The 20,521-nt window shown below is 48.3% G+C and overlaps 1 protein-coding gene across 2 annotated transcripts in view; it reads right to left on the bottom strand.

Annotated features, from left to right (window-relative positions):
* Positions 1–482: 482 nt before the first annotated feature.
* Positions 483–20,521, bottom strand: part of ehbp1 (EH domain binding protein 1) — a 103,682-nt gene continuing 83,643 nt past the window's right edge. For both annotated transcript variants that reach the window (XM_076160278.1, XM_076160277.1), the window contains 4 exons: positions 8,619–8,718; positions 7,484–7,557; positions 934–1,048; positions 483–575 (listed from right to left, as the gene is read on the bottom strand). In XM_076160278.1, coding sequence (XP_076016393.1) covers positions 485–575; positions 934–1,048; positions 7,484–7,557; positions 8,619–8,718 — 380 coding nt within the window. In that variant the 3' untranslated portion in view covers positions 483–484. The remainder of the gene's footprint in view (positions 576–933; positions 1,049–7,483; positions 7,558–8,618; positions 8,719–20,521) is intronic.

The following is a 20,521-nucleotide window of genomic DNA, read 5'->3' as shown; positions in this document are numbered from 1 at the left end:
ATAATTAAAAGATACACAGTCAAGTAATGAAGTAGCTTGAAAATTCTGATATTAAAACAACTCTGGGTTTTTCCTCTTTTTTTTTGTATTTTTCCCTCTTAGAACGTCAAAACCTCAAACATCTGCTGCACCAGATAAAAACACAACATTTAATCCCCCAGTGAAACCAGTTGTGCTGTACCTCAAACTGGCCGATTCCCCACATTCAGACAGGAGCATGAACGCCTCGCTGCCTTTGTCTCTTGGATTTATATTACATAGCAGTACCTCTGTGGCAGAACAGGGAGACGGAAATTTAAAAAAAACAAATACAAATAAAAATCAAGGCTACACGTGGGACAGTCTGAGTCGGTATGAAGCCGGAAAAACAACAACAACAACCGGACCAGGGTCCCATAAATGTGGTAAAGTAATAATAACAGTAATAATAAGTCGATTCTGTCGTGGGCTACATTTGTCGGTTGTGTTTTGGTGGCGGCGTCGATCACTGGACGACACATTTCTCCTCCTTCTTGGCCATCTTGCCTTTGTTCTGCTCCAGCGTCCTCTCCAGGTGCTCGTCCTCCTCCTCGGCCCTGCGGAGGGGGAAAGGTCAAAAGGTCAGATGAGTGAGAGGAGGGCGGGGCACAGGCGCAGGTACACGCAGGTACCTCAGGGTGGCCACGGGGGCCCAACTCTGACCTTTCGCCCCGCCCGCTCGCCCCTGCTGGCAGCAGGCACGTCGCCCGTGCGGGTGTGCCGCACCGGTGTGTGTGTGTGTGATTGCGTGTGTGTTTGGTTTCTGTGGGACCTCTGGAAATGTAAAGATAAGCAGCGACGCTCTAACAAACCGAAGGAGCCTGAAGTCTAAACGCTGCTCTTATATTTACATTCGTGTTTCACTGCTTCTAGTTGTTGTTGTGTTGCAGTGCTGGAGGATTGTGGGTAGCTTACTCTTTCTCCTGGGCATCCAGGTCCCTGACCAGGGCGTCTCGTTTGTTGACCAGTATGACGAGCTCGTCCAGCAGCAGCTGCTCCCGTCTCTTCTGGGCTTCGGTCTTCTGCCAGTCTGCAAACACACCGGAGGGACACACGGCTTTAAACCAGCAACCACAGCGGGAAACAAAGGCCCTAAAATCATCCAGGAAGCTTTTTTTTTTAATATATTTTTCATAAACCTGAGACGTGAACCTGAGAAGGAAGTGAAAGCTGAGAGACGACAGAGTGAAGAGACAAACAAACGGATCCTCCTGGAGTGGAAACGCTCCTACTGAGCACTTTGCTCTTTAAACGCCGCGGCCAGGCTGTGAACACTGAACGAGCTCGTACGCTTCAGCGGCTGCTCGCAGGGGCTTCACGTCACTCACACACACACACCTTAATATTCACCTGCTGGACTCTAAGTGGAAATGTAGCTTTTCTTTAAGGAAAAGTGACAAACGCATGAACAGCAGAGCTGAAGTGTAGCATATTGACGTGTTAATCTGAAGCTTTAGGGGGCAAAAGAACAGAAATCCCTCAAACTAAAAAAACTATTTCAACTTAAAGCGCCCTGAGTCCAGAGATCATTTGAACAGAGGAGAGCAAACTGACACCTGTGAGCTTTGATTAGTTTCCTCTGCTTCTCTTCATTAGCAAAACAAGCAGCAAACACTCAGGTGAGCCCCATCGTGCCGCTGAATCACGTCTCCGTCCTCCCGGCTCCTTTCAGGAAGGGGCCCCACAGGGCCCCACAGGGCCCAGGTGGGACCCCGGTCCAAATCCCCTCAGCCTCTCCCTGGGGGTGGGGGGCCGTCGCAGGAGAGCAGCGACTCCCCCCGGGGCTCGAATATCCGCCTGGCACCCTCCTGACCGCCCAAACACAGGCAATTACTGAACACCACCTTAACACTCGCCACGTTAACTAACACACACACACACACTCTGTTTGTTCTCACTGCGCGGAAATGCAGAAATGAGATTAAGCTGAACATACGCATGCAAATCTATAGAATTCCTCCATTCTTCCTTAATCCAGATCTGTTAGTCGGAGTGGGAATCACATTAAGGTGCGTTTGATAAAAGATCTGAGGGCTTGAAATCGTTTTGAAGTTTTGACGTGAACACAAACGACATCCACACGCAAACGTCTTCTGTCTGCTCCGACTGCTGAGTGTGTGTGTGTGTGTGTGTACTTAAACACTACGCAGAGTTTTCACACAATTCAAAGTTTCACTTCAGCTCTTCGTCCATATTTCCCCTCTACTGATTTCACAATAAAAGCAGACTTCTAAAATGTCAGTCGGCTTTTTAAAAACAAATATTCTCTCACTTTTCCCCCGTCGAATTGTGTTGGTCGGGCAGCATGTGTGTGTGTGTGTGTGTGTGTGTGTGTGTGTGTGTGTGTGTGTGTGTGTGTGTGTATGTATGAGTGTGTGTGTCACGCTGGGCCCAGTGTGTTTGTCCTGAAAGGTCTGCTCTCTCTCCATTGGCCGAGCTCGTCCCTTTGAAGTCGACCACAGAGCGAAATGAACACAGTCCCAATATTTGGCTCTCTGTCTCTGTTTTCCTTCTCCCTCTCTCTTTCCTTCTCTCTCTCTTTCTTTTTATCTGGAGGAAGGCGGGTTATTCTCCTCCGTCTGTGTCAGCGACTGAACAAAATGCCCAAATATACACAAACTTGTGTTTAATGGCTGGAAAAAGCTGTTTAAAAAAAGTGAATCATCCTGCTAATGTGGTCACCAGAATGTGCAGATCTGTTCTCGGAGGAGAGAGGAGAGAGGAAAGAGGAGGGAAGGATGGTTGGCCCACAAGGGAGAAAAAAAGAAAAACTTCCCCCAAAAAACAGTGAGGTATGTAAAAGAAATCCCTCTCCCTCCTTCTCTTCTCTTCCCAGGCGCTTCTCAGCCAAAAAGCCAAAGTCCTGGTGCACCGAGGGGGGGGGAGTGTGTGTGTGTGTGTGAGCGTGTGTGTGTGTGAGCGAGTGTGTGTATGTGTGTTAAGGGGGCTAAGCACAGTGCTGTCAATCACACGTCTCAGGGTCCCGCCCCCCTCATTAGGAAGGTAAACAATAAAGGGAGCCGATGAGAGACGTGACCAGGCAACACCAGAGAGGGAGGGAGAGGACGGGCCGGGTAACCGGACACCCAGGAGAAAAAACTAAACACCCTGCAGCCACCCGCTGACCCCGCCTCCAAGAGAGAGAGGGAGAGAGAGAGAGAGAGAGAGAGAGAGAGAGGGAGAGAGAGGGAGGGAGAAGGAGGGAGGGAGAGAGAGAGAGGGAGGGAGAGGGAGAGAGAGCGAGCGAGGGAGAAAGAAAGAGAGGGGGGAGAGAGAGAGAGGGAGAGAGAGAGAGAGAGAGGGAAAAAGAGAAAGAGAGAGAGGGAGGGAGAGACAGAGGGAGGGAGGGACAGAGAAGGGAGGTAGAGAAAGAGAGAGAGAGGGATTTCTCTCTCTCTCTCGCTCCCTCTCTCTCGCTCTGCGGTCACGTTAACACTCACATGCTCGGTGCTTATACAGAAAAACCCCTCGCCGCCACCGCGCACGCCAACGGTAACCATGTGAGTCCGCACAAGGCACACAAGAATGCGCTGGTTCAAATCCCCATGAAGTCCCCCCCACACACACACACACTCCACCCCCCCAACGCAAAATTTATTCAAGGGTGCAAAGCCTGAGAGAGAGAGAGAGAGAGAGAGAGAGAGAGAGAGAGAGAGAGAGAGAGAGAGAGAGAGAGAGAGAGAGAGAGAGAGAGAGAGAGAGAGAGAGAGATCAAAATAATTGATCCACAGTTCAATAACACACTTAGTCAAAGGTGTTTACCACTGACGTCCATCTGTTCAACTTATTTTTTCCCAGAATCCTTTTCTCCTCTTGTTTCCGTGGAAAAGCCTCAAACTAACTCCTGCATTTGGCTTCGGTCCAAGTCAGGAGACAAACGTGTCACATGATCAGAGGGAAAATGGCCGACTAACTAAAATCAACTTCATGCTGCAACGGGGGGGGGGGAGGTGTTCGACCCTCAATCAGCCTGGTCAATGACCAATCAATCAATCAATCAATGCAAAATCAATCCACCACTGATCAAAGCTTCAGAACCTGCACACACACTGAGTTCACACATTCAGCAGTGATTCACTCAACAAACAAACACACACACACACACACACACACACACACACACACACACACACACACACACACACACACACACACACACACACACACACACACACACACACACACACACACACACACACACACACACACACACACACACACACACACACACACACACACACACACACACACACGTCCCGAATTCCCCAAAACCTGGGTCGGGACACCTGGCGGACCTGGTGGAGTCTCGTTATCGGCGGTTTTCCGGCCAACTAGGGTCCCTGAAAGAGTCGGCGACATCATCAAAAGCCGCCATGTGATTGGATTCCACAGCTCAGCTAATCAATCAGGGTCTGTAGAGCGTCGCCCCGATGTGTTACAAAGCACAAATAGATTTACAAATGGGAAGTGTGTGTGTGTTGGGGGGTGAGGGGTTGCATATGTGTGTGTGTGTGTGTGTAGAGGGATAAGCTCCTGCATAGGATTACATATTGATTTTAAACATATAAAAAAAAAAGCTTATCATATCAAACCGTAACAGGGAAAAAACTCTGGGACCCCGGCTCTGCATAAATCCCTTTTAGATGGTGAGAGGGCGTCCACTTTACACACACACACACACATGCTGTTACTGTGTGTGCTGATAGGTGTGTATCAGTAAGCAGATAAAGAGGGCACACTGGATCAATTTGGTGGCAGGGAGATGAGAGTGTGGCATACAGATGGCATTTCCCCGCCTGGCATCGCACCAAGGAGCTACAAGGTGGCGGTTATCACTGGGCATGCTCAGAAGTGCTGACCTCACACACACACACACACACACACACACACACACACACACACACACACACACACACACACACACACACACACACACACACACACACACACACACACACACACACACACACACACACACACACACACACACACACACACTCCCCCCCAGCTGTTTCACTCCGCTGTCCAGCCTGTGTGCACGTTCAAAATCACACTGATGGTGATTCCATTTAGACAAAGTGCCGCGTCTCTCTCTCTCTCTCTCTCCCTCCCTGCTCCACCTTTCACTCTTCATCTTTACATTCTTCGTGTGGCTTTGCTTCTCCTTCTTCTTCATTTTAACTCATGAATCGGCTGAAGAAGAAACGTTTGGAAATGTTTGGAGAAATGTCTACTTAAGCGGAATGAGCAGCTTCAAAGTTGATTTCCTGTGCCCACCTGGCGCCTTCCTCTCCTCCTGACTCCTCTTTCCACCTCAAAGCGCTCTGTCTCTCCTGTCGCGCCTCTCTTCTTCCCTCTCGTGTGTGTGTCTGTGTGTGTGTGTGTGTGTGTGTGTGTGTGTGTGTGTGTGTGTGTGTGTGTGTGTATCGCAGCGCTCAGTCGCACATATAAAGATCGAATAAAACATTTCCGGGTCAAACACTACTTCTTCTACTTCTCTCTCGTGTTTTTCTGCAGCGACAACCTGCAAGAACTTGCATTCAAAACGTTTCCAGTGGTTTTAAGAGACGCAGGTTTCTGCCGACGTAAACAAAAGAATCTGCCGCCATCGCAGCTAAACAGGAAGTGGCAGCGTCACAGCTCGCAGTCGGACTGAACGACGTACAGTAGGACAACGAGAGTGGTGTGTGTGTTTGTGTGTGTGTGTGTGTGTGTGTGTAAGTGCAGGTATATGTTTTTCTCAGCAGGGTGTGTGTGTGTGTGTGTGGCGTGATTCACAACAGTGTATCTCTCTCTCTCTCACGCTCTGTGTCATCGACTGGTCAACCAAATCAGTAATTACTTGCACACCCTACCATCACTCAATGGACCTGCCCAAGCACCAAATAAGAGCCGGGGAGATGGTCACACACACGCACGCACACACACACACAGACCAACGGATGCTCCAATAGCCCTGAGATGTGTACACAGAGGTGCAGACAGACTAACTGATCGTCTCAGACACATACACTCTCCCTCACACACACACACACACACACACACATCTCCCCTTCCCAGCAGCTCAGAACTATCTGTGTCTGGCTACAGAAAGGTGAAGTCTGTGAATGTTAAGTGTTTCCCTTGGGGAGGAAAATAAGGCCGGCTGATAAGTTCGTCACCGGCAAATCCAACAAGTCCACATGAAGGAGGAGAGGAGCGCCGTGACACGCCAGCCGCCACCTCACACACTATCTCTGCTCTCTCTCTGTGCGTGCGTGTGTGTGTGAGAGAGAGAGAGAGGCGCACACACACACACACACGGGCAAGGACGGAGGCAGGCACGTAACACACACATCCCAATCTAAACAAATGAACTCTCGCAGAGGTAAACAAATGAACACTGAAATCAAACAGGCACGGCGAAACAAAAACCTACACCAAGAAACAACACACACACACACTTGGCGACACACGCACACACACACACACTCCGCCTTGTGAAGCGCCAACATTAAAAAGAGCCCCACGCTCGCGCACACACACGCACGCGTGGCTGCTCAATAGAGATAAATATATAACAGCTCTGGCAGAGGCGGAGGCAGACTGACACGGTCTGGGCCACACGTGTCTGCTGCAGCCCCCCCCCCCCTCCATCCCACGCCCTCCTTTCTTGCTAATTACAATTGATTTATTATGGACCAGGTAGCTTATCAGGTGGCCCGGTGAAATTACCATGGGCGTCCGAGGGGCTGCGAGGAGAGGGAGGGAGGGGGGACGGGGGGGGACACGGGTGGTCAATGTCGAATAGCGAAAAATCAATTAGCATTGATTGGCGAAAGGTTCATTTTGCCAAAAGAGGAACGCAGTCGAAGGGGATTAAACTTCCCTGGACCCCGGACAACTTTGATACCACACAATAGCGGCGGTATAGTTAACAAGCTTTCAATAATATAAACGCTTTTTTTCCTTCTTCCCCCCCTCGCTCGCTCGCTCCTTCCATCTCTCTCTCTCTCTCTCTCTGTGGCTGGATTCCAAGTAAGAGGGGGGACGAGGGGGGGGCAATCGGCTCGTGGGGTCGAGCTGGGAAACAGATAGCATTGATCAGGTATCAGGCGGCGAAATCCCTCGCGAAAAAAAAAACAACCCTCGCATCTTAATCCTCATCGCCGTGGTGACCAGGAATTCAAATCATCATCATCCTGCTCCGGGCTCCAACGACACGTGCCCCCCCCCCCACGATATGCCAAGTCGCACTCGGCCTGTACACACCGTGCAGGTGCACAAAGATGGATCTCACCATAGGATCTTAACACACACACACACACACACACTTAATTTTCTTGACTTCATCAATATGCACAGGAAGGGGAGAAGACCAGACATTCTGAGGTCAGATCTCACCTGAGTGTATGCTTTTACCTTGACTACACCTTTCTGCTCAAACTAGTGTGTGAGTGTGTGTGTATGTGTGTGTGTCTCTTACCCTCGATAGCCAGCATGGCTCGGAGCTCTCTGTTGAGCAGTTCGAAGCGTCTCTCCAGATCGTGCTCCTTCTCCCTGTGGCAAGTAAGGATGGGGAAAAAAAACAAACACACACACACACACACACACACACACACACACACACAGAGAACACACACAAAGTTCATCAATATGTTAATGACTAAATCATTAAAGCACTTAAAGAAACCTGCAATAAACATCGATTCGGCCACTGGCCTGGACCTTCTCCGGCCTCGCATTAATCTACTGCACATAACTGATACACACACTCACACACACACTGACACAGTGCAGGGTGGTGTGTGTGTGTGTGTGTGGAAAGCGAGAGTGGAAATAAAGTGTGTATCCTTTCGCCTATCTTTGTATCATTTTCATTTTACTGTATGGATATGTGATCGGCTCGGGGCATGTGTGTGTGTGTGTGCGTGTGTGTGAGTGTGTACGCAGCCCAAATTAAATTCTTCCCTCTTTCAGCCATATTAGAAAATGAGCTAATTCTGCCCCTAATAGAATTTGTCCTTCACAGGCGCCTTTTCTCTCCGCCGCCACAAAGAGCGGAGTGAAAGGGGCTCATAATCAGCCGCTCTGTCAATTGGCCACTTTAAAAGCCTCCCCTTTCCCACGATATAATGTGATTATGAATACTTCAATCGCTCCTACGCTCGCACACTTTGGAACACCAGAAGCCGCAAATGGTAGAGACGAGGGGGGGTGGGGGGATTGAAGGCAGCGTGGGCCTGTGTGTGTGTGTGTGTGTGTGTGTGTGTGTGTTTCCACCTCTCTCGGCTGACCATGTACTGTACAAAGAGACCTTACGATGGAGTGACGGCAGCCACGCTTCTATTGATTTCATATCCCCTCACCATGTAAATCAATGCGCGGATAGACAGGAGGGGGTGCCAATGGAGTGGCGAGCACACTTCCACCCGCCTCGCCTCACCTCGCCGCTACGAGACTGATCGAACGCTGCGCCACCGCTCCGTTTGTGTAGAAAGAAAACTCCAAACGGCCGTCTAAGATTGCTTAACCGAAGATACTCAGGCTGTGGCGGCAGTTTTCGAGTGGAAACACATCAACGAGCAACAAACAGATCTATCAGGGGGAAACAAACGTACAGCAGAGAGAGCTGATTCTGTCTTCTGATGAGCGCGTTCTTCTTGTTGACCAGCATGAACCACTCCTGCATCATGGCCTCCTCTTCCTCCTTGTTGTTGCCTAGAGAGAGAGAGACACACAAAGAGAGAGAGAGAGAGACACACATGAGTCACATTGTTTGTCTTCTTTCTTTCTTAATAAGCCATCAGTGTATCCCAGCGTGGCCTCCACTTACATCAGCCTGTATCAGCCGGATGAAGAGGCCATTTTCTACCTTTAACTGCATTTCCACAGAATGAGCACACACACAGAGCTCAGGCCAGCACACACACAAGCACACACACACACACACACACACACAAATGAAACCAATGCGGCAAACAAGATTTTTAAAAAGATCGGTAAAATATTTTTGCCACCCGATATGTATGAGTTATGCTTGTGTATGTGTGTGTGTGTGTGTGTGTGTGTGTGTGTGTGTGTGCATACACATTCACATCCTTCACACAGTGTCAATACAGCCTCAACTGGGGCGGGATTAACTCAGCGATTACAGTGCAGCGTGTAGTCTCTCACTGTAGGCCGAAGCATATCCCACCAATCACTCAGCGGGCCTTCGGAACGCCGCAGATGCTCCAGAGCTTTCCGACGCTTAGCGGCACACCTGCTCAACGTGCGGCGAGCGAGCGGCCCCTTTATATGCGCGGCTAACGTGGGCGTCACCTGGGGACTGAGGCTGTACGCTGGGACTTACTCACAGCTCACTGTGGGATGCCAACAAGCGATACGGACGCAGAGCCTTCAATGATCTGACCCTGGAACTGCATCCTACAGGTTCATCTGACTGAGTTTAAGACTACAAGAGGAGAAGACGTGGGGATGAACACTTCCAATGATACCGGGATCATAATAACTATGCATTTCAGTAATCGCAGTATCTCAGTTCTTTTCAAGCCAAGTGGACATGGTTCCTATTATTTATTCTTAAAAATCTTCATCATCTGGGCTCAACAGGAAGATAATCAACACAACCAGGAAAGGAAATAAAGCAGCAGTTTGTGATGTAATGAACACTAAATGTCCAATTTGTATTTTTCTCCCTAATGTCACTGTGATTAGTCTTATAACTGCATGCAGCTTAAACAGATCACTTGTTTACAATCTGGAGGCCAGTTAGTCCACATTAATGTGACACTCCAAGAGAGGAAGAGGAGGAGGAGGAGGAGAGATGAGAGATGGTGTGAGTGCTCGTGTTATTATCTCTCTCTCTCTCGCTGTGTTTCTGCTCCCTTTCTCAGGAGGGGCGTTTAATAACGGGGTAGCACTGCCAGGCCTCATCACACCGTTAACACTAACATGATATTGATTTATTCATCATGGATCCTCTAATAAGAAAAAGAGTCGTTTCATCAGCTGGTTTCCATTTTCTATAGCGGACTGGATGATTCCCTGCATGTATTGTTCAGAGAGTTTGGCTTTAATCGTTGCGCTCCTTCATTTTGTTGTTAAAAATCGCCTCTGACGCAACATAAATGTAGGAATTAAGTGCGGGGACATGACAGGGTTGTTGCCGGGTTCCTAAATACGATCACAGCTAGCGTGGAAATGATTCAGCTCAACAGCACGAGAGAGGGAAACGCGTCTTTCTCTCACGCCCTCTCTCCCCCTCGCTCTCTCTCACACACACACACAATATTGGGCTGCCTGAAACCGACGACAAAAAGCAGCCGGGCGGATGTGTGCACGGACACCAAGTGAGCGTGTGGACATTTGTGATACTCTGAGCCAGCAGATGTATGTAATTTCATTTAGGGAGGGTGGAGAGAGGGAGGGCGGGGGAGAAGGAGGAGGAGAGGAAAAATGAAAGAAAGCTTCGGGATTTAGCGGAATCGGGGGGCTCGTGGATTACTGTAGTCAACTTTGAAACGGACGAGACTCGGAGGGGGATAAAGCCGGCGCTGACAGGTCATTGTGCTGCCTCCAAGTCAAATAAAACAAGCAAATAATAATGGCAAATATTAAGCTCCTGTGACATTGTGGCGAGGCGGGCTGGGAGACGAGGGGGGATTATAAAGCTATATCCCCCACTGCTCGCCAGCCAGCCAGCAGCTACCAGCCAACCACCGGCCACATTTTAAGAACAGAGGGAGGGGAAGTGAAGGGGGGCGGGGGAGGCAAAGGGGCAGGAGGAGAGGAGAGGAGAGAGAGAGGGAGGTCAGGGGTAGGATGAAGAAGGGAGAGGGGGGAAAAGAAAGAGGAGAGGGAAGGAGACGGAGGGGGTGACCGGGGAGGGGCGAGAGAGAGAGAGAGGGGAAGGGCAAACAGGTGAGGGGCTTTGAAAGCAGAAGAAGAGAGGAGAGGATGGAGGGAACGCGGGAGGACGAGTGGCACAGGACGCGCCGCAGCTGCTCAGCATCCTTCCTCTCTCATTCAACCTGTCAGGGCTGAGCTCTGACCTCCACATGCCACCTGCCTCTTAAAGGGACAGAGACGCACTTTCTGTCGGCCGCGCTTTTAAAGTAACTGTGTTGAATGCTACGTCTGGGTTTAGGAGCTAAATGAGTATAATCACGTCTACCATAATCTACATGTTTATAACTGGAAAGCCACAACAAACAACATTGAACATTAAATTATTATACAGTATTAACTGGTGTAATTAAGCGATCAAATGCTCTGCTCGTGTTCATCACTTAATCAGTTCATTAGCTTAGATTTGGATGCATAAATTAACACCCTCACACACACACAGGACTGGCAGGGTGATTCCCAGAGCTACACAAACACTAGTGGTCACCCGCTGTACTGCAATGACAGAATTCACTGACTGACATATGTTAGGAGTGACAACAATAGAGGGAGAAAGCCCCGCCGCTGAATGGTGTGAGGTATGAAGACAAATGGTGTAAATATCCCTGGCAAAGCGCGGTGACACTGTGTCTGTGAATCCAGCCTTGGCTCAGAGACAGTGTGGATCCATGCTGGCTCTCTGGGGGCCATCTTGGATCAAAGCATCTGGCAGTCTGGCATGTTGCATTTTGGGTTCACTGGTTGTCTTACACACCATTTCTCAGCGCTCAAACATAGAGCGGGGGTTGGGGGGGTGAAAGGGGGGGGGGGGGGGGGCAGAGCAGACACGCGGCCAAAATCTACCGAGACGGCGAGCGACAAATTTGGCATGGGTACAATGTTTGATCATGACATCAAAGACGGAGTGAAACCTGACTGATGGAGATACGCTCCGTTCCCAACCTACGCGTAGCTTTATCGTTAATATCGCGTTGTGTGTTCGCCGGTTATCAATGTTACCGAGATGGGTGGAAAACACACGAGTGTCGAGATACAATCAACTCAGACACACGTAGACACACACACGCATACACGCGGCGTAGATACGACAGATACACACACATCCTAACAACCCCTCTCTCTATCTGATTGCCTGTCTCCCTTCTCTCTCCCTCCTCTCTTGTTTCTCTCTTTCTCCCTCTCTCTGACATGAATGGTCCTTAAGGCACATGGAGAGACCGCCTGGCAGGACTGAATGTGTTTGTGTGCATCTGTGAGAAAGGAGAGGGCGAGAGAGGGAGGGAGAAAGAGAGCGAGGGGGGGAGAGACAGAGTGAGCCTCTATAGCCAAATAAGATTAAGATAGCTATCTTAGCCACTGCTCCATTCATTGTAGATAGGAATAATGAAACCCACCCTGAGGTGCTCAAGCCGCTGCTCCTACCGGTGGCCTGAGCTGGTTATTAATTGACATTTGCTGCTCAGATAAAGAAGAAAATGAAGTCACCGCTTTCAGATTTCCCAACTTGCAGTTTTTATAGGTATTTGACAGACGTTTAGAATAGAAAATAAACAATAACTAGAGGCACACAGGACTGCAGATGGTGTTTGGTTTAACGCTAAAAAAGAGGAGCGAGCAAATAGTGGGGTGTTGAACTTCACAGAATGGGTGTTTGCCTGTTCAAGCCTCCTTAGAGCGGTGGGCTTCGATCATAACACTCTCAGAGTAGCTCTTATTGGCTGTCAGATTTGCCACTCGCACAAAAGCAAGACGCTTATTTCTGGAATTTGCCGGTCGACAACAATGCAGCAAATCTAATTAGTCATCATGTAAACTGAGCCCAGGGTAGATGAGGCATGTTGTGAAAGCCAAGCTGGGGGTCCGCTAATTATTTTCAATCAGCTCTGGCTATATCAGAATGTTTATATCTGTAATATCTGCAGGTGTTACTGTATTATTTCTTTTTTTCCTTGTGGAATTTGGAACATTTGTCATATTCCATAAAAAGGAATTGAATAGATATTTGACCTTGTGGTTACGGAAAAACCTTTCTGTCCGTCACCCTGCCACCTTCACATTTCAGGTATTTGTCCAATTATGGAGAAGGAAGTAGAGCAGGAAATTCCCAGTGTCTTCTCTTCTTTGTGCCTTGAATGAATGGGAACGATAACATAGGGAACTGAATGGGCCAGAGAGGAAAACAGTCAAAAGCTGTGATAGCAGAGCGTTCATCTCATTTCTTATCCCAACATTTTGTCATTTAATCCAATAGCCGCTAATCCAATTTGTCTATCGGACATGTAGAAAGGCAAGGAGGAGGAGGAGGAGGAGGAGAGAGAAAAGGAGGAGGAGGTCGGGGAAAGGGAGGAGATAGAGCTCAACTTCTCTCTTGCGTCCAAGTCACTTTCTGAATTGAGGTTTATTTAGGGACGAGCCGCACTCTCTGTGTCTCTCCCATCGCGTTCCCTCCGTCGGGCCCGGTCTGATATCGGTGCGGATCGGGCGCGAGATGAAAGCCAGAGTCGCATGAAAGGAAAATGAGAAAAGGCGGAATAAAAAGGACAGGATGAACATTGTTTCCTGTGATTAGGTAAGAGCTCGTTAAAAGGCCGTCACTGCAGCAATGTGAATATGCATGACGGAGGCCGGCCTAATCAGAGGGGGGGCTGGCGGGGGGGCGGATTGTGCGTAAGTAGCCTACTGAAGACTTGATTTAATTAATGTGAGGAGTAGAGTGTCTTGTTAGCAGGAGGAGTGAGACACAGAGAAGCAGAGAGCAGCTTGTAAAGCAAGAAAGCCAGCAAATTCAGCTGCGGCCGTAAAACAGAATTTAAGCACAGGGGGCAAGCGGGGGGTTTTTCTCCTCTACGTCTATCATAATGGGCCTCTTTCATTTCATACACCAGGTTATGGCCGAATTAACCAAATGGGGCTTGCGAGTGAAATCGACGTGACAGATAACTTCACTTTCCTCTCATTGGGGCCCCGATGGCATCAAATTATCGCGTTACATTTTTTAACCGGTTAGTCGAAACATCAAACACTCTGAGCAACAGTTGCGGCTGCGTTTCCCACCCCGGGGGCAACTTTGCAACACTTATGATGCGTGTAAGCATGAAAACCCCCCGATGCACATGTGGTTTCTCCGGCCCTGGCCCTATTCTGTCGGGCTCTCTACTAGAGTGGCGATAAGGGAGGGTTTTCCAGGCAGGCTTCTGTGAGGCCTTTTTAACCGCTTTCAATGGCACAATGGCCCCGGCGTATAGAGCAGATTCCAGCTTTATTGAACCTGTGTATAATGTCTGTTGAATGGAACACATTAAGCAATTCACGTTCACCTTTCTCCCCTCCCTCCCCCGGACAGAAAAAAGGAGAAAAGTAAAAAATTTCACAAAAAAAAAGAAAGAGAAAAAAAAAAGCCCTCCCCTCTCACTGGGGGCTCAATGGCTGCCTTTTCCACCGGTGTCATTTGTCAACCACTGCTTGCTTTGCGAGGTACAAAAGAGGTGGAGGTGGTGGGGGGAGACACCGGGAGAGGCAGGAGTGGGGTGTGTTTGTCACAGAGAGTTTGGAGGGGTGGGGGAGGGGGGAGGGATGAGGGTCTGTTCCAAAATCAGAAGCATAAATTGTTTGACATCTGAGACATTGAGACGTAACAAGTCTTTGTGTGTGCCGGTACGCTAATAGACTATTTATACAGATTAATTAATTAGTTTAATGAGTTTTACTGGTAAATATGAGCAATATGACATGAAAATGAGTGATATTACTACCTGAGGTGTTGTATGAAGGCACGATCACTGCCTCATATCAGAGGGAGATGAAGTCCGGACAGAGGAGAGCAGGATCGCAAAGCCCTTTTTAATGAGCGAGACAGTGTACATACGCAGTGTCTATCATGTCACTGTTTGAACGTTTGTGTTCAGAGACCATGTTAAACACAGAGAATGAGTTTGCCCTCCTAATATGATTCCTCCTCTGGTCCTTCTATCAAACACACATGCTGCCCTGTTCTCCCTGGCTAACCCTCCTAAGCATACAGATACAGGCACACACACACACACACACACCCCAAGGCAAACATGTTTGACCTCAGAGCTAACGGTGCAACACCTCCGAGCACCCCTCATTCCTCCACCTCAGAGGATGGAGAGCGGAGGTGGGGGCCTCGGCAAACAGACTTCACATAACAGACTCTGGAGATGAAACGTTCACATTAGGGGTTATCACTTTGTACACACACACACACACACACACACACACACACAAGTCATTTACAGCACACACTTTCCCGACTCTTCAAAAGGTATTTATGGCAAATCTCAGGGGAGCGTAAGTCCAGACAATGACAGAATTGGATTTTGTTGTTACAGGGAAATGACCAATTTTGTCACTTTCTACATTTGTTAATTCTAAGCACAGTATTTCAATTTCACCGGTGTGTCGTATTTGTGTTGGGTCTCAATCAATCACTAATCAAGGCAGCAAAATGGGCCGAGATAAGAACCAAAAAAAACAAACAAACAATCTCCAAATCTTCCTCCTGATATATTTTTTCCGTTTGTCTTGCCGCAGCAGCCGAGCCGTGACAATCACACAGACACACCCCGCCGCCTCACCTCACCTCCCCCATTCCATCAAATTGTGTGTTTTTTTTTGCGACAGATCAATAAACATTATCAGAGAGTGGCAGACTATGGGCCGGTGGAGGCAGCCTGTGTGTGTGTGAAAGCCTCGACCGCCCTGTCTCCATCACAGCCTGGGTGAGGAGGCCAGGAACGGAGCAGGACACACACACACACACACACACACACACACACACACACACACACACACACACACACACACACACACACACACACACACACACACGCACACGCAAACAAGACAAATACATAAAATACTAAATAAACCACAAGGGAGCTCGCACAAATATACACACACAAACAAACAAATGCATGTAAGGGTGAGAGAGAGAAGGTAGTGAGCAGTCACAGCAGTGAAGCGTTAAGGTGTTAAACAATAATCCGTACAGTCCCGGCTGCTTTGACCGCGCCAATCAATGTCAATAAAATTTTGAGGGAGGGGGGTTAAAAAAGAAGAAGAAGGCATGAAGCCCACTGTGGATTTACACACTCGCTAACCCGTTAGGCTGCTGTATCAGCACTTTATGCTTGTCAGCTCCCTTTAGCTTTAACGTCAAACATCCCCGCTCCCTCCAACGCTCTTCAGGAAGCGTTTAACTGAGCGCTAAATAAGATGATTCTCAACCTGTCCCCACTTAGCTGCAGGCTGGAAAAGGAAAATCAGAGGCCCTGCCATACACCATTTCTCAATTACCAATCTCATTATTGTCACCCATGTTCATTACTACTATTATCATCCATCCTTTCTGTTGCACCGCTCCCCCCCCCACCACACACACACACACACACACACTTTAGGCTTAGCTTAGTTGTGGGCTTGTGTCGTGCTGGATGGAGAGAGGAAAAGAATTGAGAGCTTTTCTGCGAGGCCAGAACACTTCAGGTAATTAATATAGCAAGAGGGGGCAGATGAGAGGAGACTATGTGAGTGTATGTGCGCCTGTGTGTGTGTGTGTGTATGTGTGTGTGTGTTTAGCTGAAATGACTGATTGGGGAGCTCACCTGCCGATACCCCCTAAAAGGTATTTCATTAGCAAGTCTTTTACCATACAAGCAGAGGAACAAAGGCCTGGTTACGCCTGTCTCCACTCCAACTCAACGGGGGCCCTTCAGGATGCCTGTAGCGGTGTGTGGGAAGAGTAAAAAAAAAAAAAAAGCAGAGAGGGGAGGCGAGGGAGAGGCTATCCCCGTTCATAATCTCATGACAAAAGGCAAAAAGGCATCATCCTATTAACGCCATGATCTTCACCGGCTCACGCTAGCTCCTTTCCACAGGGGGCTCTCTTTTTATTATTAAGGTGAGTGGGTGATAGGGAGCAGGAGGGGCGGGGGTCTGGCGCCTCCCTATTAGTCCTGGGACAAGAGGAGCCCACCCCATGCTAGGGTGCTGTTTTCTTTATTTGTGGAGAGGCTTTGCATGGTGCTGTGGACCTCTGGAGGCTGCAGTGATATCGCACATGAGCGGCTCAGATTCTTCAAACTGCTCCGGATTTGCACCGTATTGAGCAAGATGGACAGATCCAACGGCAAAACCTGTTACTTCTAGTGTACGGATGGTAAAGAGGCACCACATACAACTGTAAACCTTAGAATAAGAAGAATAATGGTGCTTTAAAGTTGAAAGTCAAACGTCTACAACTCATCAACTCTAGTCTCTCCTGCCATAAAACTACACCCATTATGCACACACACGCATACTCCAGAGATGCGCTCGCTCCGACTCCATCACCTCACGCCGGCCGCCCCCCCGCGCCTCCTCTCGTCATTGCCGTCCTCCATTCTCCTCCTCGCCGCCGCTGCAAAAAGCCTGCGATGACCCCGGGTGTGTAGCTTATTAACCTTTCCATCAGTTCTTATCAGCCGAGGAATAACCCAGTCGTGCACCCCTCCTCCTGAAGGGCGAAGACTTTCTCCTGACGTCAAGAAGCTATAATTCAATCCGCATGCAAATTTCAGGTGTACACACACACACACGAGCTCACACACACACACACAAAGAGACAGGGAAAGGGATCAGTAGTAACATTTTGTCAGCTTGGTCCTGGTAGGCTTCCAAGATTGGCAAGGACCAGATGTTACTGAATTTATCAACAATCGGGGGGGCGGGGTGGGGTGTACGTGGGGTGTGTGTTTGTGTGTGTGTGAGCAAGTGAGGGAGAGAGAGAGAGAGAGAGAGAGAGAAGGGGGAGAGAGAGGGCCAGAATAAATTAATGGCTGATTTCTCCCCTTGCTTTGATGGCATTAAGAGCCCTCTTCTTCTCAATGTGCCGCGTTAAATGCTTTTTCTCTCCGTCTCTCTTTCCCTCTGTTTCTGCCTTCTCTTCTCTCTTTCTATTTTTTTTTTTTTTTTTGACAAGCGGGGCCACCCAGCAGAAAGCAACTGATGCAAAACGCCAGAGTAATCCCCCCCTTACCATAAACCCCCCTTCCATCTTTAGTCTTTGACACAGTAGCCATTATCTGTGGGATTTAGTTAAACCAAACCTTCATGTATTTGTTAGGCCCCGGGTTCGTTTTCTCCTCTGACTGCTCTGCTCGAGTGTGGCCAGACCAGCTATATGCCCCCGCCCCCCACCCACAAAAACAGCCACCTCTGCCCCCTTGGCTGCAGATGGATGAGGCATGAGTGTAGAATGCAGTCTAACTGGGCTCCTCTCAGCACTGTGGCACTGTAAACCTAGGGCTTATTGCGCAACAATACAGTTCAGACGTGAACATTCATTTATGCAGATGTGACAAAGCAGAATCTCACTGGTATTCAATAAAGTTCCCTCAATTCCAAAAGTTTCAAAACCATTTGTAAACTTCAAAAATGTCTGCCGTATCAAAGCAAGACGCAAAAGTGAGTTGAGTCTTTCCTACAGTTGAACATATACCCGATCAAAGAAAAGGAAGTCAACTCAGGAGAAAACCTTCCTCCTTCGTTCACTGACATTTCTCAGGTAATATTCACAAAACCCCAAAGCACTAAGACCCTTCCTCCCTTCCTTCTGTCCTTCTGCCCTGTGCCGCTATGGAGCCAAAACGCAGTGTTATTGAATCACTGGTGACACTCGCAGATAAGCCGGGGCTTGGTAGGGCTAAGCTAAGGTTAAGCCAGGTAGTTTAGCCTGGAGTATGTGTTTGCACACACACACTGAGGTGTGAACCATTTTTAAGGCTTAGCAGGGAGGAGAAACACGAGTTGATTTAGTGCTAGAGCAAACACTACCTGTTGATGGTGTTAATTGGGACAGCTTAACACACACACACACACACAGACACACACACACACACACACACACACAGTCTACAGTAAATCAGTAGGGATTCTGACCCAGGCCATGGAGTCAGATTCACCACACTGTAGGGGAATACACACAAGTGCACAGTGTGTATAAGGTAAGGAAGCATTATGCACGCACACAAAGACCTACACAAATGTTAAGTTGCTTAGAATGGGAGAATATTTATTTGTAATGGTGAGAGGAAGACGGTTTGAGTGTAAATGTGTGTATGTTGGCCAGAGGAGACAGAGCAGTGATAACCCCCAGTGGAGGACCCCCCACCACACACTGCTGACAGACAACTGCAATCTTTTTAGCATAAGTGGCTCCGCCTGCTCCATTAGCAAAGAGAGGCAGGAGGGTGTGTGTGTGTGTGTGTGTGTGTGTGTGGTGGGGGGTGCTTGACCCCCCTGGGGTAGATGTTAGAACAAATTTGAGGGGTGTCATATTACACGCTTTGCGACAGGAGGCCGAGGAGAGGTGAACGATGAATGTGCTTAATGAATTAATCTGTGGCGCAGTAATGGCTCCGCTAACAACATTAGTCATCCTCCTCACATCTCTGTGCTGGGGACTCGGGATATCCTTTTTCCTCTCTCCTGTGTTACGCAATCACTTCATCAATTCCTTCAACTTCTCTCCTTTTTTAAAGGGTAACCCCCGGCCAGCTTCTCCTTTATCACCGCGTTCTCATCAGAGCCACAGAGTTACAGAGGAATTCAGATTTTTAAATGTGTGGAGATATCCTTCCTTGATTTACTCTGTCCCTAATGCCTTTATAAATGCGTCAAATAAACCTTACACACACACGCACACAAATTGCCATGATTACGTCGCCAAGTGACACCGAAACTGGGCCGCTGCAGTGCAGGAGCGAGCTTTGATTCAATACACAAATGCCAAATTGTTCTGTTTAAATAGACATTTAAATGGAAATGCATTGGGAATGACAGCTGTTGGTATTTGTAGCCTGGAGTGCTCATTACAGTGGGAAATGGGGAGGAGTGTGTATGGGGGTGATGACAACGGTAGCACTGCGAGCAGCCGTGTTAGCAAGTGAATGGCGTAATTACTGGCCAATCCTCTGTCATTAACCTGCATTGTTGAGTGCCACCACATCCGTTACCATAAGAAAGCTTTGATTAATTGACTGCAAGGTTGGAAATTTAATTATTTCTTTGGGGCTGCAGTTTGTCAACCACATAATACTGAACTACGTTAAGGAATCCCTGGTGCATTTACATTTTTTTTCACATTTTAACTTGAATTCAATGGAAGATGGTGGGAAGATAAAGTTTACAAGTAAATAAAAGGAGAGTTAAGGGTTTTAAATGGGATCGCTTCAATACAAACCCAAATAAAACTGCAGAAAACATTAAGCTAATAATTGTTTTTATAGTTATTATATATCAGAGATTACATGGAGTTGTAGTGAAAAAACAATGGTAAAAATAAAATGATTGTAGGGATCGCAGTGAGGCTGTAAAGTAAACGTGTGCATGTTAAACATTCCTGCATGCATGTTTGCACATGCACATATTCAATGATGTTTGAATATACACGTGGCACATTCACAGTGGAAGTGAATTTGCGTTTACGAGTAAGTATTTGCATGTGTATATTCAGCATGTGTATGTGTGTGTGTGTGTGGGTGTGTGCGACGCTTGGAGCACGGTCTGTTGGAAAAGCTGCTGCATGGGGTCTCAGGCTGAGGGGCGGCTG

Source organism: Genypterus blacodes, unplaced genomic scaffold, assembly GCF_046128005.1.
Source record: "Genypterus blacodes isolate CSIRO-AG114 ecotype Tasmania unplaced genomic scaffold, CSIRO-AGI_Gbla_v1 ptg000105l_1, whole genome shotgun sequence".
In the NCBI taxonomy this organism is placed as follows: Eukaryota; Metazoa; Chordata; class Actinopteri; order Ophidiiformes; family Ophidiidae; genus Genypterus; species Genypterus blacodes.
Note: the sequence above shows the minus strand (reverse complement) of the source record. Positions and strands in the feature narration are given on the sequence as shown.